The 26,642-nt window shown below is 47.7% G+C and overlaps 3 protein-coding genes across 18 annotated transcripts in view; 2 read left to right on the top strand and 1 right to left on the bottom strand.

Moving 5' to 3' along the window:
* Nucleotides 1-1,179: 1,179 nt before the first annotated feature.
* Nucleotides 1,180-26,642, top strand: part of impdh1b (IMP (inosine 5'-monophosphate) dehydrogenase 1b) — a 97,081-nt gene continuing 71,618 nt past the window's right edge. For 5 of the 13 annotated variants that reach the window (XR_015099384.1, XR_015099386.1, XR_015099383.1 and 2 more), the window contains exons 1-15: nt 2,819-3,035; nt 4,536-4,634; nt 4,731-4,802; nt 6,987-7,035; nt 8,221-8,322; nt 8,390-8,464; nt 8,562-8,768; nt 8,860-8,947; nt 9,008-9,207; nt 9,299-9,389; nt 9,671-9,766; nt 9,941-10,084; nt 10,244-10,388; nt 10,501-10,644; nt 10,723-10,806. Coding sequence is in view for 8 of the 13 variants with exons in the window: in XM_086103808.1 (XP_085959934.1) it covers nt 2,887-3,035; nt 4,536-4,634; nt 4,731-4,802; nt 6,987-7,035; nt 8,221-8,322; nt 8,390-8,464; nt 8,562-8,768; nt 8,860-8,947; nt 9,008-9,207; nt 9,299-9,389; nt 9,671-9,766; nt 9,941-10,084; nt 10,244-10,388; nt 10,501-10,644; nt 10,723-10,806; nt 11,620-11,641 (1,767 nt within the window). In the remaining 5 variants the exon portion in view is untranslated. Of the gene's footprint in view, nt 1,687-2,818; nt 3,036-3,953; nt 4,161-4,535; nt 4,635-4,730; nt 4,803-6,986; nt 7,036-8,220; nt 8,323-8,389; nt 8,465-8,561; nt 8,769-8,859; nt 8,948-9,007; nt 9,208-9,298; nt 9,390-9,670; nt 9,767-9,940; nt 10,085-10,243; nt 10,389-10,500; nt 10,645-10,722; nt 10,807-11,619; nt 12,523-26,642 lie in introns of those variants that run through there. The other 8 variants (XM_086103810.1, XM_086103811.1, XM_086103809.1 and 5 more) reach the window with 8 other exon arrangements.
* prrt4b (proline rich transmembrane protein 4b) lies at nt 12,619-21,940 on the bottom strand. 4 transcript variants are annotated; one of them, XM_086103805.1, is made up of 4 exons: nt 21,799-21,940; nt 18,510-19,342; nt 16,845-16,937; nt 12,619-15,281 (listed from the first exon to the last, which is right to left on the bottom strand). In XM_086103805.1, exons 2-4 carry the CDS (start codon nt 19,294-19,296, stop codon nt 13,303-13,305), a joined length of 2,859 nt encoding a protein of 952 aa, XP_085959931.1. In that variant the 5' UTR covers nt 19,297-19,342; nt 21,799-21,940; the 3' UTR covers nt 12,619-13,302. The 4 variants fall into 4 exon arrangements, with proteins under 4 accessions (XP_085959931.1, XP_085959932.1, XP_085959929.1 ...); XM_086103806.1 differs by lacking the exon at nt 21,799-21,940 and adding an exon at nt 21,572-21,622; XM_086103807.1 differs by lacking the exon at nt 21,799-21,940 and having other exon boundaries at nt 13,540-13,705; nt 13,780-15,281; nt 18,510-19,702.
* LOC147186196 (uncharacterized) lies at nt 20,734-25,934 on the top strand. The gene is made up of 3 exons (XM_086103816.1): nt 20,734-24,293; nt 24,440-24,963; nt 25,550-25,934. Exons 1-3 carry the CDS (start codon nt 24,268-24,270, stop codon nt 25,918-25,920), a joined length of 921 nt encoding a protein of 306 aa, XP_085959942.1. The 5' UTR covers nt 20,734-24,267; the 3' UTR covers nt 25,921-25,934.

Genomic DNA, 26,642 nt, shown 5'->3' with positions numbered 1-26,642 from the left:
GCCTGTGACAACTAACTCGACTTATTTGGCCTCTTCAAGAATTTAGTTTATTCATTGTATTAACATATAATGTACAAAAACACATCTATTGAAACATACCATATGGACACTCGTCATATTTACAGTTTTTTAAGATTATTTTTCCACAAGTTCGTCTTTAGGGTGACATTTTTACATGTTCATACTGTGCATACAATAAAGGCACCATAAATCATTATATGAACTACTGTCTTGTATTGTATAGTCTATTTACTCAGCACAAAGGTCTAACTTCGATTGTGGCACTCGGGATTAAAGACAACTCGGGAACGGTTCTCTCCACTTCCTGTCATACGCTTTCATTATAACATAAAAAAAAACAGAGGCAGAGAGAGAAGTTGCGCAAGCAGGCTTTGTGAAACTTCAGCCAGAAGTTTCTCAGCAGCAGCTGGAGGATGGCCAAGCATCCAGACTGAAAATCTAAAGGAGCACAAATTAGAACCTCATGTCTTTCACGGGAATGACCCAGCCACGAGGCACCAAACAAACTGCACTTCAGTTTGCATGTCAGTGAAATGTTCAGGGGTAGCATTTATAATTGAACTTTGAATTGAATTACAGTGTCAATGGCTCCCCATCATGACTCGAGATGTAATGGCATGCTATTGCCAACAGAGGGCAATGTAACAGTCATCCACGCACTCCTGTCAAGGTCAGGGAGAGAGAGGGAGGGGGAAAGAAAGCGAGACAGAGAGAGAGGGAGCTAACGCACTCAATGAATATAACACTTAGTTATAGGTTTATCAGCTTAGCTCCTCGTGACTGCATCCGCACCGCGCGCACATGACAGCCATTAGAGCATGCGCGTGCTCTCGTCCGTACCCGCTTTCATTGAAGCCGGCTCGTCCACCATTCAGTCTGCGTGTGATGTCCTGCCTTTCATGTCAGATGACCAGGCAGGTTTGATACGTTAGCATGTGGTGAAGGGCTTTAAGAGGATTTTCCATCTTAACTGTCACCGTCACCTGCGGGTAGTCGTAGTAAAGTGCGTGATAAAGTGAGAATAACACACCATGTGTATGGTGCACATGTCGGTTGTTTGAAGTTTGAAAGTGAAGTCAGCTGGGGAGGGGGTCATGTGACTGCATATAGGCATCGCTGTCTAAAAAACAAAAATGCTCATCTTCACAGTGAAATCCTCTTTGTCTGGATTACATGGCCTCAGCCTTTGCTGTCCCGCTCTCTTCGCTCCAGGGCCTGGCTTTGCTTTGTCCCGCTTCCCCGTTACGCCAACTCCCAACTCTGGCCGGTGACGTGGCGCTGGCTTAACATTACCACGGTGACACCCGCTCTCTGGGAGAATCTCCTTGGCGACGCCCCCCGCTGACACGCCTGTTGTCTCCTTTCAAGGCAGGTGCATCCTGTGAGTCCTCCATGCATGGGAACATCTACTGCTGGTGCCAGATAAGCATATTTGGTCAACAACTTTCAAGGTTCTCACACGTGGAATTCTCAATGTAGTCTACAGTTTGCAAAGGAGTCAAACGTCTAAGTCGAAGCGGAGATGGACATCTACGAGGGCCAACAGGTAGAGCGGAGGAGGATGTCGGGAGACGCGCACACCCGAGGGGAGCACTATGTCCGGCACGAGACTGCGGCACAGCGTTACAGCGCCACCCGGATCCAGGCGGGACTGGGCCCGGAGAGGTAGGACGTTCCGAGTTTGAGCGGTTCCACGGCCACTCCGGTAATAGCTCCCCTCGCTTAGCCCCCCTGATGCTAACAAAAACAAGACTTAGCGCAAGCTTTTAAATATAGGGCTCTCCTGGATCACCGCGGGGCAATCCCAAGCAGGCTTGGAAAAGGAACTACTGAGCCGTATGGCCAATGACCCACTTTCAGCAATTCAAATCAAATCCCTCCCGGTCACCTAACCCTCACTTTTTATGGCAACAGAGTGGCAGTCTTTGTTTAACTTTCTTCTCAGCGCACATTGGGAGATGTTTCCACATTCACTTTCGTGTGACCTCGTCCATTGGTCCCATGCAATGCGATGATTGTGTGCATGAGGAATTTAACTTAATCTGACAATGAGATTAATGCACAAGTGGTCATAACTTTCAATGATAACCATTTGAACACTGGTAAGAGTTGATTACTCAACTTTGGTGTTTGTTTGGGCCAAGACTATAGACAAATACAGCATGCGTTTCTTGTCTTGCAGCATACAAGCGTTTCTGAGTGATGGCCAATTTCTGCCCTCTCTATATCTACACTAGTCAACCTTTAACTAGTACACCACATAAAAATGTAAACACACATTAAAAAGTGCTGTTGTTTTACCTGTGCGCTGCAGTTTGTAAAGATGTCAATATGCATTGAAAAAATGGGCTGCAGCTCATCAGGCATGCCAATTTCGCATTATCGGTCTGAAAATAATGATGTATTCACTACAATTTCTACACCTTGGTTCATCTGTCTGTACCAGGGAGCAGAACAATTAGATGCTCTTCCACCAGATGGCAGAAGGTACACAATTCAACCTTGTATCTACCTGGACCACAAAACAGGCCCATATTTCACTCAGAATAAATCCATTTGTGAGTAAATTAAGACGAGATCATCATTTCAGTCTATAGGACATTTTTGTTTAGATTCTAGGGGGCGTATTTTTTCCCCTCCATTTTATTATCATTATTTTACATTTTTATTTACTACTTGTCAAAGTGGTGGTCTGGATTTTATGTCAAATGACCATCCAGTCCTTCCCCATGGCAGCGCTTAAAAAAATGCATTCACTTGTACGCATGCGAAGGTGGATACATCTGACGTCACGCATCGTAGGGAGCTCAACCGCACACGCGGTATTGAACAACGGTATTGAACACGCCTCCGCGCGGAAAGGGGATGCAACAAGGCGGCGACTGGGACAGATTATCCAACCCCGCACCGTGGCACAGAGTAGTGGCAAACAGTCCACAGTTTTGCCGTACTTTCCTCCCCCCAAACTCACTTTCTGGAGCCACGGGTGACGTTTCTGCTCTCATTTCTTCGAGGTAAACTCACGCCGACGTTAGCATGCCACTTAGCATCCTCACTACACCGCTCCACATTTCACTAGGAAGCTGGGAGATTGCTGTGCAATTTTGGGTTAACTCAGAAGCGATTCGGCGCCCGGCACCCTGTTAAACGAGAACCCTTAGCCCGCACACAAAAAGTTAAAAAAGAAAAACACGGGCGAGTTGACGCAAGACAGTGGGCATGCGCACATTCGAGAACAGTGGCATGTTGCTAATGCTAATCGCTAACTCAGTCTCCACATGTATGACGGGGAAAAAGTTGCTCTGCGGGCACTTTTAGTACCAAACGTGACGATTGAAACAAAGATTCAAATCGTACAAATGATCGTCAGTGCATGTATAATATTTGAATGCAGTGTTGCCATTATTAGAGCACGCCTTTTATTTACATTGCTATTTATTCTATGTATGATGATTATCATTTAATCCTCGCGATCCCTAAAAATGTGCATAGAGGTTTGGCCATGTTTTTGCACTTAAATGTCATACCTGTTTTTTTCTGCTGTTGCCTTACGTCCTCTTAAGCAAGTGTTGAACTAAATGTGACCGAAGCATCACCCATCGTCACCTTTGCGCATCAGAACACCGAACTCGCTTAACCTACACTCAAATACCGTCCACGCCCTCGTCCGTGAAGCAGTTTTGCTCAACTGAAAGCCAAATATTATCGTATGTGAAGCAAACAGACCGGTCCTTCAATTCGGCCTCGATATTGGAGCTAATATTTAAACGTCATCTCATGTCATGTAGCCTTTTTAAGAGCACGTTTCGGAGCGAATGTTTGCTCGCCTGCAATGTAGATCACCAGGCAAGCGTCGTTCAAGTAAAGCTTGGCGTTTTTAAAAACACCTAAACATACAGCGACATACTTATTTGCTGATGTCATCTAATGTATGTTTTATTTTTCCCATGTCACGTTTTCTGCAATGTTGACATTTTCCCGTTCTTTTATCCTCTGCTCAAAACGCGTTTATTCTATGTATGACATCATCAAGAGACAGTGGGTGCTTGGTTATCAATAGGCATTTTTTGACTTGCTCGTTATGAACAGACTGGCTGCCTCAAGATGCTTCTGCGGCTGCCCAACAACTTCTCAAAGGGGTACAGCGGGAGGATTTGTTCTGTTGTGAATGTTGCGTCTTAGACCTGATTGACTAGCTCAGGGAGGAATTTAAATACGTATATAGATGTCAAGCCAATGAATAGCTGAGGGAACTGGTGCAATATCAGTACCACAGGTGATCCTAACAAAAAATGAGTGCTCATAATAAAACAATTACTATTTTGATATTGTCACAGAAAATGCGAACATTTCAGATCATTATGATTGGTTTGACATGAGCAGGGACATCGATGTAGCGAGCCGGAAGAAAGCAGTAAAGAGAAAACCATAATAACGGAAAATTAATGAGCATTATACCTGGTAACATAGTGAATTATCTTCACTGAATCAATGTCTTTTTTTTTCTCTTCCAGCATGGCAGATTACTTAATCAGCGGCGGCACTGGCTACGTCCCGGAGGATGGGCTCTCGGCGCAACAGCTCTTCTCCATCGGTGACGGCCTCACATACAAGTAAGACATCAACGCGCCTGCCCCCAAATCTCGCTTTGAAAGGCACACGTGTGTCATCACTTAGAGCTTTGTAATGGCCAACACATTCTGAACCAGCAGATGTGACCAACACTCGGACGGTCAAACGGCTGAAGAGCTATGCTCTAAAGGAGATGGGTTGACTTACAAGTGAGTAGAACAAGTCCGTTTGAAACTCGGAATGATCATGGTTGTCCTGCTCAAGGGGGGAAAAAAAGGCGAGAAGAATATCCTTGAGGTCAGTCATACCGTGACAATACAATGAATGAGAGCGCACATTTTATCAGGAACCAGTCGGTGTGGGATGAACAATGGCCTTTTAATGGAACCTCTATAAAGTCGGAACAAATTGGGTATATTCTAAGAAAACCTTTCATGTGAAGGCAACCCGTCCGTGATGTAATAAACATGCGCGCAAAGCGCAACATCGAGTGACGGTCACAAAAGAAAAACAAAACGGCATCACATGGCTCATTTTATCATCTCATATCGCCATTGTAGAGGGGCGGGAGGAGATATACATTTTGGGGATGTGAGCATTCACGCTGCAGATGCTTCATATACATATCCACCTACGAAAGAGGCCCAGGTCAGATTTGGGGGGGGGGGGGAGTAACTGTTCACACTGCATGAAAAAAAAAATCTGATACGAGTTGCATGCAGGCATGAGCTGTAGTGTGAACATAGACTTAAATATGAATTATGTACGCGTTAATTCTAGCAAGTGGATGCTAGTTTAAGTCACATGTCGCTGTCAGCGTAATGCCACATTGCAATTTGGATTCTTTGGGCCCAGTAACAAAACTGGACAAAGAGCTCATTCTCTTGACAACCACTGAAGAAAACAGGAGCCCCCCCCCCCAAAAAGTAACAATTTTTGGACTTGCATGTAACTACCATCATAACATTTGAAATGACATTTTGGAGGTTCCACTGTGCTTTCTCTCACTGTGCATGTGCTCTATGCCTATGCATGGCCTGCCTTCATTAATGAAATTCCATCACGTCCAATATGACGAATCATTTACAAGTCACTTTTTCATGACATAACAAAGCAAACGATTACAACTGTACCCCGAAACTGCTGTTTCAACTGAACATCTCTGCGCTTGATTGATCGGCTGATTTTTTAAGGACGCGCTTCCCATTAGCGACTTAATCGCACACATCACGGCGTCCACCGAGGTCGCTCACATGACAGCCCTGATGGAAATAATGTGAAGAGCAGGAGAGACAGGAAGCGGAGTGCTTTCAAAAAGTGTGTGACAAAGGCCATGGGGCGTGAAATTCCAGCCGTCCCACTCAAAGGTTTATTGGAAAGACGAGCTGGCCGGCGTGCTGTTATTTTACCTCAAAATGAAGGTTTGAGTCCAGAAATTGCCTCCAGGAGAAAGCACACTCAATGCCCTGTGGACTGAAAATCACCTGTCGTGCCATAAATTCAAATATTTGTTCTTTAGGTATTTATAGATATGACTCACGAGCGGCTTCTTGATTCCATACCATACTGTGAATTTTGAGGGTTTTTATGGGCTCACTGTTGGTCACACAGGTCACATTGCATTGCGAATTCCTAAAATGGGCAAAAATGTTTTGCAGGCTTGAGGGTAGAATTGGCTAGTGGCTGACATGTAACCAAAGAAAATTGGACATGTTACTACTGTAGGATGCAATTTTTAAGGAATCTTGTAAACACCTCTTACTGATTTATTTTTTTTACTTTTTGCTTGATTGTTTTTTTTCCTTTGGCTATCCCTTCCGCATCGCTCCGCCCTCTTGTTTAATATGCACTGTCATCCTGCATGGCAAAAATCAAAGACTGCAGGGCACGTTCTCTGTGTAGTCTTCACTTTATTTACAGACTGGTAATTCAAAATTTTATATTTAATTTTTGTTTTTTTGCTGTGTCAAAGCTCGACTTTGCGGCGGCTAATTGCTAACAGACGCTTTTCTGGAATTCCTGCTGGTCTCCACGCGGATGTTTGTGGGCGTGGTGGCACAAACACTCCAGCCCGGCCATCTTGTTTTTGAGGGCCTCGCTGCACCCCAAATAGCTGAAAAATAATGTTCATGTCAACGTCACATTGTAAACTGCCATTCAACTAGGAACAGACATTACAAAACACTCGAGTAAAACTACTCTCTTTTTTTCAACTTCAATTGGCGGATCGTGGATATTCGAGTGGAAAATTAATGATAGTTGATGTGAACAGCGATGGGGAAAAAAATTTAGGTACTCCATATGTCATTCTCATGAGTTTTGAGGAAATTTCTGACAAGACTGTTTTGTTTGGACTTTTTGTGCTAACGTTCTCCTTTTTTGTTGTCTTTCAGTGACTTCCTGATTCTGCCCGGCTTCATTGACTTCACCTCAGACGAAGTAGTGAGTACGCCGTCATGTCTGTCCCTCCTCATTCCCCCGTCCAGACTCATTTCGACGATGCCAAACCTCAGACCTGACTGCCAAACAGAAATAGCCTTGTTTATTATTTTTGCACATTTGATGCCTCTCCCTTCAGCCTGCTCTCCCCTAGTCTGCTTCGTTGCTCATCTCACCCACCTCTCCCAGCCGGTTGGCCATGGGGGGAGATAATCTCAGGAGGGTTATGAGCAAATCCCCCTTCCACTGCTTTTTTTTTTTTCATTTTGCAGCTTTTAGTTAATGGATAACTGTAATCTCTGTACCCTCCGCCATGTGCACTGCTAAGAGTTCTGCTCGAAGCAAACCGTCCTGGTCAATGTTAACATTTTCAGTGACACGACAATTTCGATTCTTCATGGCGTCAACATATACTGTCTGAATGGAAATCGACGTATGTAATAAACACTTTAAATATTTTTTAAAAACAAACAATTAAAATATGTAACATTTATGCAAAGACATATATACGAAAATAAAGATTGCCATACAATGGCAGGACAGTGCTGCATTTTGATTGGCCGACAGACATTCTTTGCTTCCATTTTACAAAATCGACATCTTGATCTTTTAATACCTTGCTCTGAATCTTGGATGCCTCACCTTTCTGTCATTGATCCATTGTGGCCTCAAAGTCGCGGTTCTTGTCATTTGCGGCTGACAAGAAAAACGAGTATACATCTGGCTTTCAGTAGACCCCCCCCTCACACTCCCACACCTCAATCTGTACCAAGACGTCACTGACCGTGTGTGTGTGTACGGTGTGCAAGTGTGCGCGGATGTTCACATATTCCCATCTCCCAGCTGGAATCTCACAGCTGAGTGATTGCTCTATAAATGGAAGTCTGAGGTGGCTTGTCCACCCTCCTCCTCACCTTCGCAGTGAGAAAAGTTGCCTGTTTCCTGCTTTATATCCGACAAGGATATATTCAACCCTTTCCCATGTGGCAGGAATGTTGTTGTTATTTTCGCACAGATACCTTCCCTTGTGGGAGGCCAGTGTGCAGATAAAAGGAGTCCGTTATTGAGAAAGACTCCGATTGGCTCATTCACCTCCTGTTCCAAGATGAAATGACGCCCCCTTGTGGCTGATATGCATAAATACGCGGACGTTGAAACGAGCTATTTCAATATTTTTTCACCTGTTAGGATTTAACATCAGCGCTGACCAAGAAGATCACATTGAAGGCCCCCCTCATCTCCTCCCCCATGGACACCGTTACAGAGTCGGCAATGGCTATCGCAATGGCGGTAAGTTGTTGAATGTGGATGCTTTAATATGATGATTCAATTTTAAAGAAAATTATTGGTTTCACAGCTAATGGGCGGCATTGGCTTCATCCACCACAACTGCACACCGGAATTCCAAGCAAATGAGGTCCGCAAGGTCAAGGTATGCCAGCGTTAATCTTGTCATCGTCAATCCAGTGATCATCTTTTTTTAGTTTACTCTAAAATTTGTACTTCTATACATGCCATTCAAATTTCAGAGATTCGAGCAAGGTTTCATCACGGACCCAGTGGTGATGAGCCCGCACCAGACGGTCGGCGATGTGCTCGAGGCTAAAATGCGCCACGGCTTCTCGGGTATCCCCGTCACCGAAACGGGCAAAATGGGCGGAAAGCTGGTGGGCATCGTCACCTCCAGGGATATCGACTTCCTCTCGGAGAAGGACCACACCAAGCCCTTGGCGGAGGTGTGAGCTGGGAACCCATGCATCTTATCCATGGATTCATCTAGAATATGAAAATGTAGACTATAAAAGTCTTCTGCTTGTGCCGTTTAAGGCAATGACAAAGAGGGATGAGCTGGTGGTCGCTCCGGCTGGCGTCACGCTGAAAGAAGCAAACGACATTCTGCAGCGCAGCAAAAAAGGTAAAAATACTCATCTGGGTCAGTTTGTTGTCATTGGTTGACGTTCTTGATGCAAAACAGGCAAGCTGCCCATTGTGAATGACAACGACGAGCTCGTGGCCATCATCGCCAGGACGGATCTGAAGAAGAACCGCGACTATCCCCTGGCCTCCAAAGACTCGCGTAAGCAGCTGCTGTGCGGCGCCGCCATCGGCACCCGCGATGATGACAAGTACAGGCTGGACCTTCTGGTGCAGGCGGGCGTGGACGTGGTGGTGTTGGTGGGTCTTTTTGCCGTGCTTTTAAGGGGGTGTGGGTCGGGGGAGACACCGTTACACTTTAAATACAAATAAAAACATTTTTCCTCTTCAGGACTCATCACAGGGCAACTCAGTGTTTCAGATCAACATGATCAACTACATCAAGCAGAAATATCCAGAATTGCAAGTGGTGGGAGGAAACGGTATGTCCACGGAGCCTGAATTAAAAACAACTTTCTTTCCGTTTCTTAAGTGCCAGTAGGTAGATTTAATTGGTTATTAAATCACAGTCAAACCCAATATCTAATGCACAATTATGTAGTATAATAAAAATACCCACATTTTGTCAAACATTGTGATTATTATTTGTCTTATTGGCTTGTTTAACATGCTGGCCGATTTTTAGCCTTGTTAAAAAAATATATATACTGTTGTGGCCTTTCATTTCCCACCCCTCGCTTTAATCGACGCATTTCCTTCCCAGTGGTGACAGCGGCGCAAGCCAAGAATCTGATCGATGCTGGTGTGGACGCGCTGCGGGTGGGCATGGGCTGCGGCTCCATCTGCATAACACAGGAAGGTATTCATACCGCTTTGTTCTCTATGTACCCTCTCATGGTTGCCCGTGGTAACCGCAGCCCAGAGACTGCTCTTGGTCATGCCGGTTATCTTCCTGTCCCGGGTTGCCATGGCGACGCCTCGCGCAATCATTAGCGTCTTGTCTTGCGATTCACTGCGTTGTCGGCGTTTGCAGTTATGGCGTGCGGGCGGCCTCAAGGGACCTCTGTGTACAAGGTGGCAGAATATGCCCGGCGCTTTGGCGTGCCCGTCATCGCTGACGGTGGCATCCAGACGGTGGGACATGTCGTCAAGGCACTCTCACTGGGAGCATCCACCGGTAAGAATGTCCCCGCTGCAAAAAAAAAAGAATTATTCTTGTACCACCACATAATGGTGGACAAAATTGAAGCAATCAAGTCAGAGACCCAAGCGTAGCACGCAGGTTTTCAACCTGACTTTTTTTATCTCAGTAATGACCCGTCTTTTCCCGCCGCAGTCATGATGGGCTCCCTGCTGGCAGCGACCACCGAGGCTCCTGGCGAGTACTTCTTCTCGGACGGCGTGCGGCTCAAAAAGTACCGTGGCATGGGTTCCCTCGATGCCATGGAGAAGAGCACCAGCAGCCAAAAACGTTACTTCAGGTGCGCTCAAGCCACGTTGTATTGCATGACGTTACATTACATTACAGTCCAATTGTAAGGAGGAGAAGTTATGGGTGGTTTTTTTTTTTCTTTTCTTTAACTGACATAACAGTGAGGGCGATGCAGTGAAGGTGGCACAGGGCGTGTCTGGCTCGGTGCAGGACAAGGGTTCCATCCACAAGTTTGTACCGTACCTCATAGCCGGTATCCAACATGGCTGCCAAGACATCGGGGCCAAGAGTCTCTCCGTGCTCCGGTGAGGAAAGGGTCAAATTCTTCCTCCACTTTAGACTTCAACAGCAGCATGTAAACGCCTATTTGCTGTGTTGTCAAGCTCCATGATGTACTCTGGCGAGCTCAAGTTTGAGAAGAGAACCATGTCGGCACAAGTGGAAGGAGGCGTTCATGGACTTCACTCGTAAGTAGCATTTTTTTCCCAACGTTATACGCTCCGAGTACGCTTGATGCTTAAAACCATTGAAACCATAAAGCTGAGCACCTGATCGTAAAATCTCGCAGACTGAAATCATTCTCATTTTGAGTGAACAAATATTTATTTTTTAAAAATAATTTCTGGACAGCGAAAGGGACAGCACCAAATCGCCCAAGCATAGTCGAGAATAATGGTGTGAAGCTCGTGACCGGTATGTGGCCATGAACAGTCCGGAAATCATTTTTACGACTGTAGGAAACGAGATTCTAGGGTTGGGCAATAATTCAATATCAAAATACAGTTGTGCTTATAAGTTTACATACCCTCGTGGTTTGTAAATTGATGAGCACAACCGTATGTCTGACAACTATTGGTGAATGGTGGTACACACATTTGTGCTTATAATGCCATAAGTATTGTAACATTGCCACTCGTTGTCCCTCTACGGATAAATTAGGACATTTTTTGGGGGGGTCAAATAATAACCAAAGTGGTCACGTGATACTTCCAGGGTGAAATAAAAAATGAACTTGTACTCAAAAATGTGATGTCGGGCTTCGCAGCATGGCTTCAAAGCGGGGCTGCTAACAAAAGTAGCGGAAGACTATTCACCTTTTCAGCATGCTCGCTAATAGCAACTCTCGAGAGCTTTGACAAAATGGTCTTGCAACCGTGCCGAGTCTTGCATGCGCTTGAGTGAATTTTAATGCAGCAGCTCACCATTGAAACAAAATGACTACCAGAGTTGATATGGCACGTCGGGCACTAATTGTGTTTCCTTGCGTCTCACCTCGACAGTTACGAGAAGCGTCTTTACTGAGCTGCGGATGGGCCACCATACCACCTTATTAAAAAACAAAAAAAGGAAGGAAAAAAAAACAAAACCAAGTGACCAAACGATTTTAAATGACGATAGACCTCCCACCCCTTCTACCGCCATGTCCACCTGTAGCTCCTCTCCACATCCGACTTTACACCAACATCAAGTGCGGGAATAGCGGGGTGGGGTGCTTTGCGCACGAGACAAATCAGGGTTTCCAGATGTTCCGCGACGACACGTCTGACTCTCGCATTGTGCTACTACGTTTGTGGTCGTGTTTATTTTAACAGGGGTGAGTTCTCTTGTTTACTTTGCACCCTCGGGCGCCGCCCCCACTCATTCATGAGCCCAAATATCACACGGCGGGACCAAAAAAAAACAACCCAAAACAAACCTGAATATAATCAGGTATGTTTCCACGAGTGAGTTTATGTAAAAGCTGTACAGTCTCTTCTGGGCTTTGGGATGGAGCAATGATTGGTTTTTGATATGCATGTTCTTTTTCCACAAGCCCAACGCGGTTGTATTTTTATTCCGCTTTGTTGTAACGGTAGCCATACTGCCAAGTGTATTTATACGTGCTCCTTTGGAACGTCAAAAACCAAATCGAGTGAAAACAACCCACCAGCCTGTTACCTTGTGTTCTGCTTGTTGGCACGTTTTTCTAAGACTTTTTTTTGTTGGTGTTACCAGAGAAATGCCTTGACAGGTGCACAGGACCCTGTTACCAAACAACTCGCTGCGCTTCTAATCGCTGTCTTGTATTACGTCAAGTATTCGATGTGGCCTTATATGCTAAGGCCTCACAGTTTACTTCGCCCAGCACTGGGTTGGCTTGACGAGCAAAGTCTTGTAATCCAAAATAAAAGTGCAAAAAAATATATACATGATGAGATACGCTTAGAGATGCCCATATTACAGACGTTAGAACATATTTGTTGTGGTTCTTTTTTTTTTATATACTGAATGGAGAAGACTAGGTTTTTGAGTATTTTAATTATTTTTTTGATGGGCCGGGAGGGGGGGGCCGCCACCTGTTTACCTTTTAAAAAGCACTGCTCAGGGCAAGCTGCTTTCCCATTCAATTTGGTGAAACGAATAAAGAAATGAAGCTGTTGTTGTCTGCTGTCTTTTTGGGGAAACCAAGCCGCAAAGCGTCATTTGTTTACAAATACACTTTATTAAACTGTGTGCATTTCATATGTGTGTAGAAATGAGTAAGCACAGGGTATCCGTTCATGTTGAAAATCTTCAGAGACTGGCCAGCAGAGGGCTCTACTCGCTCATTTGTATCCTCAGCAGGTTGTGCTCCATCGGAGTTGAACTTCAGTAGTATTTTATAAGCGCAAAGTAATACACAAATGCAAAAACATGACCTGCTGTACAGTATCTATCATCGGATTAGATATGTTATTTCGGCTATTCTTTACAAACAGGTATATTTACTTAGTAGGCAGAAAAAAAAAGTGTAAAACTCAAAAGCTACCCGTTGTTTTTGGCACTTTAAACCCGCGTAGACGTTCACCGATGTCCATTTAAGGAAGCTCCGCCCGAATGTGTTATTTTGGCAGTGTTAGTTTACCATGCGCTTGTAAAGCTTCTGTCAAAATTAACCCTTAAAATCACCTTCTCATGAAATCCTCTCATCAAGTCTTTGTCCATTACAAATCGATGGTTTCGCTGCAGATGCTGACCGCATCGATTTGTCTGCAAACGCTCATAAACTCCTCCTGGACAGATCGGTCGGCCTCTGACGACATATCCAGGTCCAGGCTCTCTTGCGAGTTGGCGCCTAGCGTTTGATACTGCCTCTGCGGGTCGCTCGGCTGCTGAGCTCGTGTTTCCGGACTCGGGCAGATGGCTACTGATGAGTCCCCGATGGACGCTTGATACTGAGAGCTGAACGAGGAACTCCCTCTCCAGCGCTCGGGAGACGAGCAGCTGGAAGAGGACAGGGATGGAGATGGAGGACCCCCGACTATGATCTCACCTGCTTTCAAAGTAACGTCTGCACAAGAGGAGGTCCGGTAAAGGCCGGGATCATCCGTGCGGGGGTCGCGGAGGCTGGGAAGTGCACAGTGGTTGTTTATTAGTAAGTCCCTGCTCTCTGTAGGTGTGGTTGTGTTGAAGAGACTCACGGGGAAAAGAGCCTCGCTGAACAGGGCCTCGTCGATACTGCGACGTAGGTCGATGGGCGACGGCGGCCTCAGATCCGTCGTGGAGTCGCTTGCAAATGAAGATGCACCTGACGGCTGCCCGCAAGCTCCGTTTCCAAGTTTCTGTGAGTCCTTCATGTCTAAATCTACTTCAAGATCTCGATAGGCCAGAGCCCGGTTGCTGTGGTACAGGAAGTCCAGCCCGTTTAGACTGCTAGACAGCCTATCGTCCATGAGGGTGTAGAGCGGAAGGCTCTCCGTTTCACCGAGGCCCGCCCTGTCCACAATAGCGAGTTTCTCACGCTGCCCTAAACTCCACTGGCAGTTCCCTGGTAGGATGGGTGCCTTCGATGCCAGCAGTTCAGTCCAACAGCTTCCGGCGGACGGTAGCTGGTTGGAGCAGTAGACCGGCTGTGCCACGACCAGCGCCAAGGTGAGGCAAACGCCCAGTTCGCACAGTCTGCAGCTGAATTGAAAAGCCCACCAGCACCACGGGCGGAAGACTTCCTCTCCCCCGGTGACACCCGCGGCATTGAGCATCGCGTACAGCTGCAGCCCGGCGCAGGCTAAACAAAACAGCGCGGAAAGGCAAACCGTTACAGCTGCGCGGTCCCAGTCGCGGCTCTCTGCGAAGGGGCAGCGGTTAAATCGCTCGGCCGGTGTCGGCGAAGTGTTGTTCAGATGGTAGATGTGCTTGGAGTCTGCTCGCACGTAGACGTAGAACACAAAATAAGCAGCGGACAGGAAGGTGGCAAGGGCTACAAATGCTCCACGGGAGATGAGCGACAGGAACAGGCAAAGCGGAGGTTTCCGCTGGTAGAAGTTGAGCAGGGTACCCGGTCCGAAAGCAGCGGCGAAGTGCAAGGTGACCAAGCAAGCCAAGAAACACGGTCTTTGGAAGGCCGAGTAGGAGAGCTGCATCCTTGAGCGCATGGAAAGCAGAAGGAAAACCAAGCCGAACGCCGCCGTCAGGCAAGGGAACGGTGCCTCGTAGAGCATCAACGAGGCCTCGGCGGAGGGCAAGCGTTCCCGGTGGCCGTATGCGTCGTACAGGAGCGAGAAAGATCTGGTACCCCCGGCGGCCAGCAGGAACAGGCTGACCAGAGCAAAATAACCACAGCCGGATGGACAGCGCAGAGGCAAGCAGAGAAGGTTGAGTGCGCAGGCTAGCGTTAGCATCGCAAAGACACAACCGGCACCATACACGTGCGCCTCCCAGGCCAGGCCCCAGGCGGCCATGGCGCTGTTCCAGTCTGTGTATAAAGGAACCAACATGAGTGGAGCGGAGAACGCCGAAGGTCCGCTGGACCTGTTTGTGCTTGTGATGTTTTGCTGCGGCTTCATGTCCGACGACAAGTCGCCTGAGAAGTTGCGGGCCCCGGCGGGCTCTTTATTGCAGTCTGGAAGCAACGTGTCGGTGCCGCTCGTCAGGTCTGACGTCCGGGTCTCTGTTTGAAGGTTTTGTGAACTTTCAGCCGTAGTCACTAAAACAAATCAAACGAGCACCAAATTGTTTGAGAACTGGTAGTCTGATGACGAGGTAGGAAGAGGCAGAGATTCGATGCCGTTATGCGAAAACGGGCTCATCCGTCATTTTGCCGCAGGCTTATCGCAAACAATCAACAACCAGGCTCCCTTAATGGACCCCAGACCTCGAGAATAATAACCCGGCAATGCAGGCAAGCTCACTGTGGGCTTGTTTCGTTTTGTTTTGCATGAAATATGTACATTAAAATAGACCTAAAAGACTGGAGCATAGATAGGCCCACTTATTATTTCCGATGACAGATCTCATGACGCTTCGCACCTTTTTATCGCTTATTTTCTGGTCCCTTTGTGTATGTTCCCATGGGCTGCCGCCTTCAAATGGGACACTCCCTTAGGTGGGCTCGGCATTTTGTTTGAACTGGGACAAGTCTTCTGCCCATCATGCTTAAACTGTGCTTGCCTGCCCCCAGGCGCAAAGAAATCTGCTTTTACTGTCCTCCAATGACGGAGCTTTTTCACAAGCAGTCAGCTTGTTGCCTTTTTCGCCCCATTAAAGACTTTGTATTATTTCAGCGGGGTTGTAATGCAAACGTCAAGATGGAGGAAATACGACAGCCCTAGCTGGGAACGTGGTGCAGCGGTCGGACTTGATTAGTCTGTTGTCGGAGCTTGGGTGCGTCTTTCAACAGTTTCAACAGTTTTTGCCCGATTAAAAACATGTTTTGGTTGTCGGTAGTGCAGTGATGACATCATCATATAGGGGGAAGCGCCACCAGAGGGGAAAAACAAACCTCCATAAAAGAGGTGTGGCTCAGAAAAGTGTCGGTCTGTGTATTTGCTTTCCAGGGCGATTGGGATGGATGGAAAACGTTACTGTCTTTTGCACTCACGTCAGTGCGCGTCTGTGCTGATGGTCTGGACCGAGATTGGTGGACCACAGCGCAATGATAAATGGCAGAATTTAAGGTCTGTGCGCCGCTAGGTCACGTGACACATTCCTGTGGGAGCATGTCGGTCACATCTGCAGTGCGTGGTCTAAAAACAAAAAACAAAGACGGACTGCCATATCCCTTTTTGGGGTTTGAATCCCAAATTCACCTGCTGATGCCTCTCGGGGCAAGTAGGCCATCCGTACTTATTGTGTCCCACAAAAGGTTTAGTCTGGACAAAAGTCACCTTCACACATTGAACTTGTCAACCAGATTGGTTTCTCTAAAACAAGTGGCACATTTAACATCTATTTCTGGAGAAGAAGTCGCTTTTGCTATTCTGGAGCGAGCAGAAGAAGAAGTGGGTTACAGCTGTTCCCGCGAAGTGGGACACACATTTCACCAGAGCTCAATTTACATCGTGAGTTGTACATGTCGCATCCCGTGAGGGGGAAATAGCAAGACAATAATGGCAGCGGCACTTTTAATGCGACGGCGCTTCCTCAATTGTTATCTTGTTGATGCTGTTCGATGAAACGTAATTTTCAACGTGCACCTTAATCATCGGATCGGACCAGATTGGACTCATGCAGTTTAAGGGATGGGGAGGGAGCATAACTCTTAGCTCACCAGTTTCTCCTGGCAGAGACGTTGGCGGCGATGAAACGTCCGTCGTAGAACCATCCGGGGCCGCGCCTTCCTCATGCGCCTGATCCGCTTTATCTGTGAAGAAACGAGCCGTTTTAAGCTCCGAGTGAAATGACCCACACGTACAAAATAATAGTTGGCCACACTACGCTGCACTTGGAAGTGGAAGGTCTCTGTATCTTAACCCAGTTCTGTCAAATGGGTCAGCCTGGCCTCCACTTTTATGCAGCCAGTCATCCATGGCACTTGTGTGGTGCGGATCTGCGCCGCCCAGTCGCATTGATATTTCCGCGCCCGTGTGCCTCGGTTTCACCATTTTTGATCATCTAGAAACAATTATTCATTATTAGCATCCTTTTGTTGTTTTAGTGGCTCAGAGATGGCGTCCGGTCATGTCACACGGTGATATGGAGTTGAAAGCTCCAACTTCTTGTCTTGGCCAAGATGTCAAAACGACAGCATCGGACACGTCCGGCTATGCTGTTTGTTTTAACGACGCGACTGCAACGCTTGTCCGATTAGCATCCCGTGTCATTTAAAGCAGCGTTCTGTCAATTTTCCCTGCTTCAGCTTTCAAAGCGGCCAGGGCGGCTTTAGCGGTTGTCGGGATTTGTACAAAGCCGACAAAAGGCGGAGAGGCGGGACGGGAAGTGTGGGAGCATGTTCAGCTTTGGTGAACAGCGGCTGGCGAGCGTGTAGGGTCCCACTGGAGCTGTGGATGCTTTCGCTGAGTGTGCGCTCGGAATACTGATATGCTAGCGTATCGGGGGGGGGGGGTGATCCCCTCCCCACCGACACATTGTACAATGAGTAGTGACACTAAGGTTTGACATTGCTGCGGCGATACACCCTGGGAGCAACGCATCCCTTTGCTGTGCCAGGAAGTGTAAACAACAGATACACATCTGATATCTAACCTTACTTTGTGGACAGTCAATCACACCCTGTCAATCACAGGGTCTTAACCCCCCCCATTCCCATTTTTAACCTGCTCTACCTTTTGGTCAGGGATGGAAAAATGCACCACGGGCACTTTTATCTTAACGTTCAGGGAGCCCAGCTTCCCCTCCCCCCCACAGGTTTAGACTAATCGACTGATCAGCTTCCAGACTAATCTCTAATGATGGATGTGTCTGTACCTGGAGGTGGGTCATATCCTGATTATTAAGCATGTAGATATCGTCTCGAACAGGTGGGGAATGGGCTTGGAGAGAACGAGAGACAGAGGATGTTCCCTCAATGTCACTTTGCTCTTTAACTCATTCACTCCCAAAGACGTTTCTAAACGTCTTTTCAGACATGGTCCAGAATTGGCTGGTACTGAATGAGTTAAAAGCAAACCATTTTCACTATTTCCTTTATGAAAGCAGTTTATATAAAAAGAAATAAAAATGTACCCGGTTTTGGCATTGGAAAGCGTATCCACTGCGTGAGCCGCGAGAGATGAATTTGCAGCCTTTCGACAATGCAGTTGAGATGCGGACTTGTGTCTAATAGTAGTCGACAGCTCTTCAACAACATCTTTAACATGTCGAGAACGCCCATTGATCGACCCGACCTCTACGCGTTGCCTGTTGATTGATCACCTCTGCGCAATCAACCCCCCCCCCCCCACCCCCGCCCATTGATTTGTTTAACTTTGTTTACCTTCCGCTTTTGGGGCAGTCGGCTTTCCACTGGTGGGGGTGATGGTGGCGGTCACCCGCAAAGTGGTGCTCGGAGCGCTGACACTTTCTGCCGAGTTTTGTGTTTTCTCTGCTGTGGTGTCGGGGGGAGTCGGGTGGAAGGTGGTTCCCGTTCCAGGGATTGTTGACGTCTTGTCAGGATGAACTGTGATTTCTGCTGCCGTTGTCGTCGACATCGTATGTAAAAACTCGCCGTCATCCTGCGCTGTTAATGCTAGCGTTGTGTTCGGCGGTGGGTGTCGACGTGTCCCATTTTGTTTCGGCATGCCTGAGCTGGTGGGACTCGGAGTATTCCCGATATGTGTTGCAGAGGTTGCAACAAGAGCGCCATTGTCACCGCTGCCGTGTGGAGGATGCGATGTTGCCGCAGAAAGACTTTCCGTCCTTATCTCGGTCGCGCCGCTTAGGAACCGAGTGGAACCGGTGGGAAGTGCAGAGGCTTCAGTTGTGATCCCGTCTCCAGATGCGGATCGATCGGTCGGGTCTGACAACTCGCGGCCCGTTGCGTTCAACTCCGTGGTCTCGCTTTGACCTCCGGCAGGATAAAAAGGTAAACGAAACGGCAGCGACGGAAGGGACGGGAGCTTTGGCAGGCTTGGCGTCCACCAGTAAGAGCCGTATTTCTTTTGGGGTGGCTTTTCCCTGGAAGGCGTTGGTCCCCAGAGCCCCTCTTCGTCAGCGGAGGTCTGCTTGCGAACCAGGAGGAGACACCAGAAGCACAGGGCCAAGGTCCGGTGGAGGCGAAGCATGCTGTCGGCGCTGCTTGGTGAATCGGTTACATGTTGAAGGAATGAACTAGAAAACAAGAACAAACGGTTCATGTGTAAGGGGAACATTTTTAGAAGGCCGCATCAATCTGTTTGCCAGGCCCCTCGGAGCTGATGGACTTTACAGGCCCAAAAGCCTCCGCCCTGCAAAAACCCACTTCAGTTTTTTTGGACTCTGTCAATTAGTGGTTTCCTTGAGGTCATTATTTTCACGACACTTTACCTTCTCAGACTTTTCTCAAAATCTCGCGGGAGGGGGTGGGGGGTTGTCCATAGCTCAAGAATTGGCTAAGGGACCTCCTTTTTTTTTTCTATGCTGGTTCAAAGTCACTGGACTGTTGCCTCAGCGAAAAGATGAGGGGACCATAGGAATTCGCCTCCCGCACCCCCCCCCCCCCCCCCCGCAAGAACAACAACCCACACCCCCTCAAAACCCCCCAACTCACCCTTTCTCTTGCTCCCACCCCGCCGGCTCTAAATCTCTATTGTGTATATGTGGTCCGCGTGAGAGAGAAATGCCAATATTCTCAAACCGTAACAAAATTAATTCCCCATTAGAAGAGCTCCAAGTCTTTAATCCTGACCACAGCATGACTGTGGAGGAAGGCGGGGGTTGGGGAGGGGGGGTTAAACTCACGCTTCCCACACACCCTGCTTTTCGAATCTCATCTGTGCAAGATTCAAGCCAACCCGAGATGTTTTTCGATGTCACTTGCACTCTCCATCCCGTTGTGTGTACGCGTGTGTGTGGTCATAGGCAACTCGCGGCAGTTGCAGATTTTTCAATAGCTGATGTTGCTTCGAGTTATTTCCCAAGTGTGTCGCCTTCCCTTCTCCTCCCCCGGCTCGTCTCGGCCTTTTGCCTTCTGTCCAAAAGCGCTGACGTGAAAGTCTTTTACGCACTGTATTGTATTGACTTATGTTTACGGTTACGTCACCTCACCCCAAGTGGAAAGCTCGCTATGTTCAAGTAGAATGATCATTTAGTTAACCTGTCATAAAAAAAGAGACTCAGCCACCAAGAACCCCCCAAAACACCACCACACAGTGCCGTTTTTTTTTCTCTTCAGCCTTTTCACTCGTCACGTCACCCAATACGACCCCTTAAATCAAAGCATTGTCTGCTGTGACAGGCAGCAGAGCAAATGTAAAAAAAAAAAAAAGAAAAAGCGCAGCCGGTGAGAATTTACAGGCCTCCCTTCCATCACGGTCGAATGCTGCTCGAGCGAGCGCAGCCGAAGCACGGCGGAGGGTTTGAGCGAGACATCCTTGACACGCCGTTGTCGCATTCTCAGTCCGGGAGAGTCAACTGCGCCCGCGGTCTGCCCGATTGTCTTTGCATTTGCCACTGGAGTCGCTTCTCGTTAAGTGTGCAAACACCCCCCGCCCCCCCCCCCCCCCCCCCCCCTGCCCCGGCTTTCCAATGTGTGCGCGTCTCCACTATCTTAATGAACCCTACGGCAGTCTTTCACAAAGAAGCACCACTTTGCTGATAATAATAATGGAGTGGGTAATGATTGAGGAAAAAAAAAAGAGAGCAATGTGACACAAGAGGGTTTAAGTCGACCTGGGAATTGATCAGCCGCCCACCTAAATCCCAGGTCACCTTTCTTAAGATCACGGATATGCGGTGTGAAAGTCGAGTTTTCGGGGTTGAGCATCATTACTCTGGCTCTTTACGTATGTGCTTGGAACGATGTCGGAAGCGGGCAAAAGTCCCGGTTCAACTTCAGCCCCGCCGTCCCACATCGTGACTTGACACTCTTGGCGGTCGTACGCTTTCTGATGCTTTGTCAAAGTCTGGCAAATTCTTGGGTCAACATCCACCGCTACCAGCCTTGCACACAGGACAGCTAGCTCGGCAAAAGCTGCCTAGATGGGTTGTGTGAAAGGGCCGAAAGGCTTATGAAACGATCCCCCGGGGTGACTGAGTCGATGGTTTCTCTACTTGTCTCTTCGGAAGCAGCGACGCTAGCATCGTTTGTCAACAAAATGAACGACGAGTTGTTTACAAACGGACGCAGCCGGTCTACGCTGCCGTTGACCGCGGGCCGGCGGTCTCGTCCCGAAATAGCCCCCGGCGGTGCCGTGTCAATGCCTTGTCATGTTGTGGTGCGCCGCTCCCGGTGACTTAAAAGGGCATTGAAAGAAGATTAATTCCCTAAGTGTTCTAATCTGTCGCCTCCCAACAGATGCTCACGCCTTATACCACTTGCCACCCCCCCCCCCCAAAAAAAACCAACCAAAAAAAACAAACCTGTTGATTTCCTTCAAAGCTGTCCATCGCTGCACCACCTCGGGGGGGGAAAAAAAACCCCAACTGACGGCTAAATGCGACCTCAGCAAACACTCTCCAGGTGCTCCCCGTAGCCCCGATGCTAATCCTCGGATTTCTGCACCTTTTGCCGTCTTGCTGACGTGCACCGCGCGCACGCATTCTTGAGCAGTCGAGATGAATGCCAAACACAATGCGAAGTGGCTTACCTGCCGATGTTTGGAATGAGCTGCAGAATTCCCGACCACCTCAGCAATGCGTGTGTGTGTGTGTGTGTGTGCTGCAGGAGAGGCTCTCTCTCTCTCGTGTGTCAGCGTAGGTCCGACTGCATGGACTTGTAACCTCTCTCTCTCTCTCTCGCTCGCTCTCCATCCTCAGCCCTCCCCTCCCTCTCACGGCCAAACACATCACCATGACGCTTGGTCACACCTCAGGGAGCAAATTGTTCATTTGCTGAAGGTCGTTTATTGAGGAGAAAGAAAAAAAAAAGAATGATCTTAAGTACAGTTCTGCTCATATATCTTTAGAATGTCTTTAAAATAATTTAAAAAAAAACCTAAAGTGGTACCGCCTCATTTCTTTATTCCTATGATTTTTTTTTAATGGTCTCTAAACGCGAATCCCATTGAAAAATAATCACTCGTTTTCTTAAAGGTACACATCTTGAACAACTGTAATTGCGTTCTTTTGAAACATGAACAAAATGTTCTCTTTCATTCTTTATTATTATTATTATTTTTTTTTAGCAGATCACTACATAAAATACTGGAGGTAAAAATGCAAAATCCCAAACAAAGCAGGTGACCATTCGCTTTCATGCAAAGGCATTTGAAATTGTTTAGCGTTGCATTTACAGTTTAGTCATAGAATAGAAATCAAAGTGAGTAATAAAATAAAATGTGGGTTACTTCATTGAAATAACACCAAGAAATTCAGTTGAGAAAATTATCGGTGTGATAAATATACGATATGACATTTACGGTGTCATTAAAATGTACCCACGACAACTATGTAGACCCCCCCCCCCCCCCATCCTCCGCAGACCTTGCGATCTGCTGGAATGTCCCAAATATAGGAACAATCAGTCGAAACCACACCAGGGAAGCATAATTTCCTGAGTGGGTGCTCTTCCCCCATTTCTGTCTCCGCCCACCAATCACTTCATCACAAGCTTCATGACATCTTTGACCTTGACTCTCATCGCTATTCTCAACACTTTTACCCTGCAAACACGCAGGAGGGTCTTATGGCCACAACAATAGCACGGACAAATTTGGCAAAGCTTGATGTCGACTTATTTGTGTCCATGCGTCCTGTTCAATTATGGCAAAATAACCCTTTCACTTTGACTTCGACTTCCCAAGCACCCCGTGTGCACCTTGCCACATATTCCTGCCTTATCAGTTGACTGCCGAATCTCTCGGCTGATTTTGGGGACATGATGTCCTTGGTCCAGTCTGACTGGCGACCTTAAGACTCGCAATCGCTGGAGGACGTGCAAAGAGTTGCGTGAATGTGTGTGTGTGCGTTTGTGTGTGTGTGTGTGTGCGTACATCCCGCTTTAGCGTGACAATAGCGGAGAAAGTTGAATTGTTTTTCACCCCGCTGTGGAAAGTGTGACTCTTTTTATAGCCTCGTAATGGCCACAACATATTGTGTTGTTTTTAAACAAGGAAGTCCCATTTCTAACAATGTTTTTTTTTTTTGGTGGTTGTAGTTTGCACTGCATCATCTTCAATTAGTTATCCTAAATAGCTAAGCATCTGTGTAATGCAATGCCCATTAAGTTCCTCGCGCCCCTCTTTGCCCTCTCCACGAGAACAATCGGGCGTCCGCACAAACAATGAGCCAAAGGAAAAGCCCAGGGTGGAGTAGGTGGGGTAGCAGGGTCCCAGCTTCAGGGTGGAAATTAAGGTTTGAGGCCCCCCAATTTTGCGTGTGTGCATGTATTCTGGAAATTACTTCTCTTTTTTTTTTAGGGTTGATCAAAGTGCCCTCTGTTGCTCTGGTATGATTCTCACATGAAGTAAATGCATTTTAGTCCAGTTTCAACCCAGTGTCTTTATTACCCCCAATGTATTTAATCATTTTGTTTTAAATTCAATGTCTACCAATGCGCTAATCAAAAATTACAATGACACGAATTCATTGAACCCCCCCCCCCCCCCCCTCCTGAATCCAGAGTTAAATGACTGAGGTCATGGCTCATATTTCCTGATTGAACGTGACTCTGTCTCCGTCGTGTGGCCAATATGTGCATTGCAGTCACCTGACGGCGCCGCATTCCGGCTCGTCAAAAGCCCTTTTTGCCCTTCACGTTTCTGTATTTAGACTAAGGCAGTCACAACCTGTTCCACTGGCTTATCTCGACTATAAATAAAAAGAGATACATGAGGGTAAACACAGGACATGCAGTATAAAAACGTCCCCCAAATGCAGCAGTCCCCTTTGAACTGATTTAACTGATTGATTGGAGTCCATGCTTGCGCAGTAACTGTTTTTGGACGCGAGCGCGCATAGGAGCGTGGTAGCAGCAGCGCGCATGCGTGGAAGAGAGTCGCGGGGAGGGGGTGTAGAGAGAGTCGCCGGCTCAATTTCCATCGCGGCTGCACACTTGCATCCATCGGCTGGACACGAAGACGACGAGCCGGCAGTGGGAATACTGAACCGGACACGCCATGGGCAACCTGCCGCTCACCACCGGGTAATATACACCCATATCTATATTCAATTTATATTCATATGTATTTTTTATATATATTTAGAGGGTTTTGTGTGCTGGTGTAAAAATAGGTCATGCTGCATTGTAGTCCAGTCATGCATGTTTTAATTCTATTGTTTTCCCTATAGGCTGTTTAACACCGGGGCGCCCCCACCCCAACCTGACAGCAGGTTCACCAGCGTGCCCATCAGCAGAGGCATCACCTACTACCGGGCGCGCCACCCTCTGTCCACTTCCTCCGCCACCCATGACCCACTTCCTGCCACTCTGATCCCATCACAGGCCTCCCCGCCTCGCCCCCTCCTCCTCTTCTTCTCGTGGCTGGGGGCCCACTCGGGGGCGGCAGCCAAGTACTTTGACGCCTTCCTGATGCGGGGCATGGACGTGCTGCTGGTGCAGAGCGGCGTCATGCACTTTCTGTGGCCCCGCTGGGGGCTGGACTACGGGCTGGAGCTATTGGAGGTGCTGGAGGCGCCCGAATTAGCCAGGCGTCCCCTTTTGGTGTACGCCTCTTCCATCGGGGGCTACACCTTCGCGCAGGTGCTTGTCCACGTGGCCCACGGGCACGCCAAGCACGCTACTCTGCCCCATCGGGTCGTTGGCCACATCTACGACAGCCTGGTCGCCGGAACCCTGGACCACATGGCCACAGGTGAGTAAGCGCTCGCATGAGATGAGGTTAGGTGACCCTCTAGTGTCTGTGTAGGATAAGAAAAATCTTTTTTGCAACTGGCAGAGCAGGACTCTAGCGGTTTTTAGCTGTCAGAGTACAAAGCAAGGCAAAGTTGTTTCTCAAACTGTCTCGGTATAAGGGGCAACAGGTGAACGAGGACCTGCTGGGGATCATGTTACCCACGAGTTGAGCCACTGCTGTCAGTCTGGGACACAAAAAGACAGTTGAGTTTTCTTTTTTTGAAACTTGCCAAAACTGCCTTAAAGCCTGTTAGCTTAATGCTAGCACCTAATGGGAAACACCATCGATGAGTGAGCTAGGAAATAGCATTAGTGTTGCAGTGTTATAACCCATTTAAACAATGGGTCTTTGAACACAACACAAATGATATAACACTAGTCACGGTCAAATGTTCTTTAGCATCTGAAGATTATGAAATGTTACTGTGGCTTATTGAGTACCGCCCTGTCAATGTAGGCAATGTTTTTTTTTAGCTGACTAAACAGAAAAAAAAATACAAAAACTGAACTGATTTGGATTCAAAGAATGATTCTATGTTCCCCAGGTTTGGGCAGGACACTGGTGCCCCTCCTGGAGCGCATCATCAAGAGTACGGCCATGTTGTACTTCTGGCTCTTCAAAGCCAGCACGGCCGACGTGTACCAGCGCGCCATCTGGGTGTTTGCCAACAGCCCCGTCATGGCCCCGGCACTCTTTTTTTCCAGCGAGGATGACGCTCTGTGTGACGGTGAGGTCCTGGATGCCATTGTGGCCGGTTGGCGGCGCAGGGGCGTTGCCGTCTACAGCAGGAAGTGGGAGGTTTCAAAGCACGCCGCGCACATGCGTTGCCACCCGCAGGAGTACCGACACGCGCTGGAAGTCTTTTTGGACTCGCTGCCTTTCAGCCCACCTCTTCTTGGCACAAATGTACAATAAATTTTTTTTCATGACATCCACCCATAAACTGCATTTGCCTCATGAAATTTTATTCCCTGGACAATGTAGGCTGGTTGCAGTTCTCAAAATGTCCACAAGAGGGCACTTCTCCCCCATAGATGCTTAAACCAACATTTTCCATCCATCCATTTTCCGATCGGCTTTATCCTCACAAGGGTTGGGGGGGGGGGTGCTGGAGCCTATCCCAGCGGTCTTCGGGCAGTAGGCGGGGGTCACCCTGAACCGGTTGCCAGCCAATCGCAGGGCACACAAGAGACGAACCACCATCCACGCTCATACGCACACCTCAGGACAATTTAGAGTGTTCAATCAGCTTGCCATGCATGTTTTTGGAATGTGGGAGGAAACTGGAGTACCCGGAGAAAACCCACACAGGCCCAGGGAGAACATGCAAACTCCACACAGGGAGGCCGCAAATAGAATTGAACCCGGCACCTCTGCACTTTGTGTGTGTGTGTGTGTGGGGAGGGGGGAGTGTCCCACCTGAGGCCGCTACCGATGGATCTTACTTGTATATAATCCAAGAAATGCGGGTTTCGTTTGTAGTTGTGCGTGTGGTGTTTTTTAAAAAAACATTTTCAATTCCCTCTTCAGTGCCGAGTGGACCTGCAAGGTTAAATTGATACTTTTATCTGACGAACAGATGCTCACAGTTGTATTGGGGAAAAGTAATTTTTTTGTTTGTTTTTTTCACATTGACG

The sequence above is a fragment of the Hippocampus guttulatus genome, chromosome 22 (genome assembly GCF_054856545.1).
Source record: "Hippocampus guttulatus isolate MCC_2025c chromosome 22, RoL_Hgut_1.0, whole genome shotgun sequence".
Classification (NCBI taxonomy): domain Eukaryota; kingdom Metazoa; phylum Chordata; class Actinopteri; order Syngnathiformes; family Syngnathidae; genus Hippocampus; species Hippocampus guttulatus.
Note: the sequence above shows the minus strand (reverse complement) of the source record. Positions and strands in the feature narration are given on the sequence as shown.

Coding starts and splice junctions, on each gene's coding strand:
- LOC147186196 (XM_086103816.1), top strand. CDS start 24,268: ATGGGCAACCTGCCGCTCACCACCGG. Junction 24,294..24,439: donor AACCTGCCGCTCACCACCGG/GTAATATACACC, acceptor TTTTCCCTATAG/GCTGTTTAACACCGGGGCGC. Junction 24,964..25,549: donor CCTGGACCACATGGCCACAG/GTGAGTAAGCGC, acceptor TATGTTCCCCAG/GTTTGGGCAGGACACTGGTG.
- prrt4b (XM_086103803.1), bottom strand. CDS start 19,383: ATGTTCCCCTTACACATGAACCGTTTGTTCTTGTTTTCTAGTTCATTC. Junction 16,938..18,509: donor GACTGCCCCAAAAGCGGAAG/GTAAACAAAGTT, acceptor GTTTCTTCACAG/ATAAAGCGGATCAGGCGCAT. Junction 15,282..16,844: donor GTCTCTGCCAGGAGAAACTG/GTGAGCTAAGAG, acceptor GATTTGTTTTAG/TGACTACGGCTGAAAGTTCA.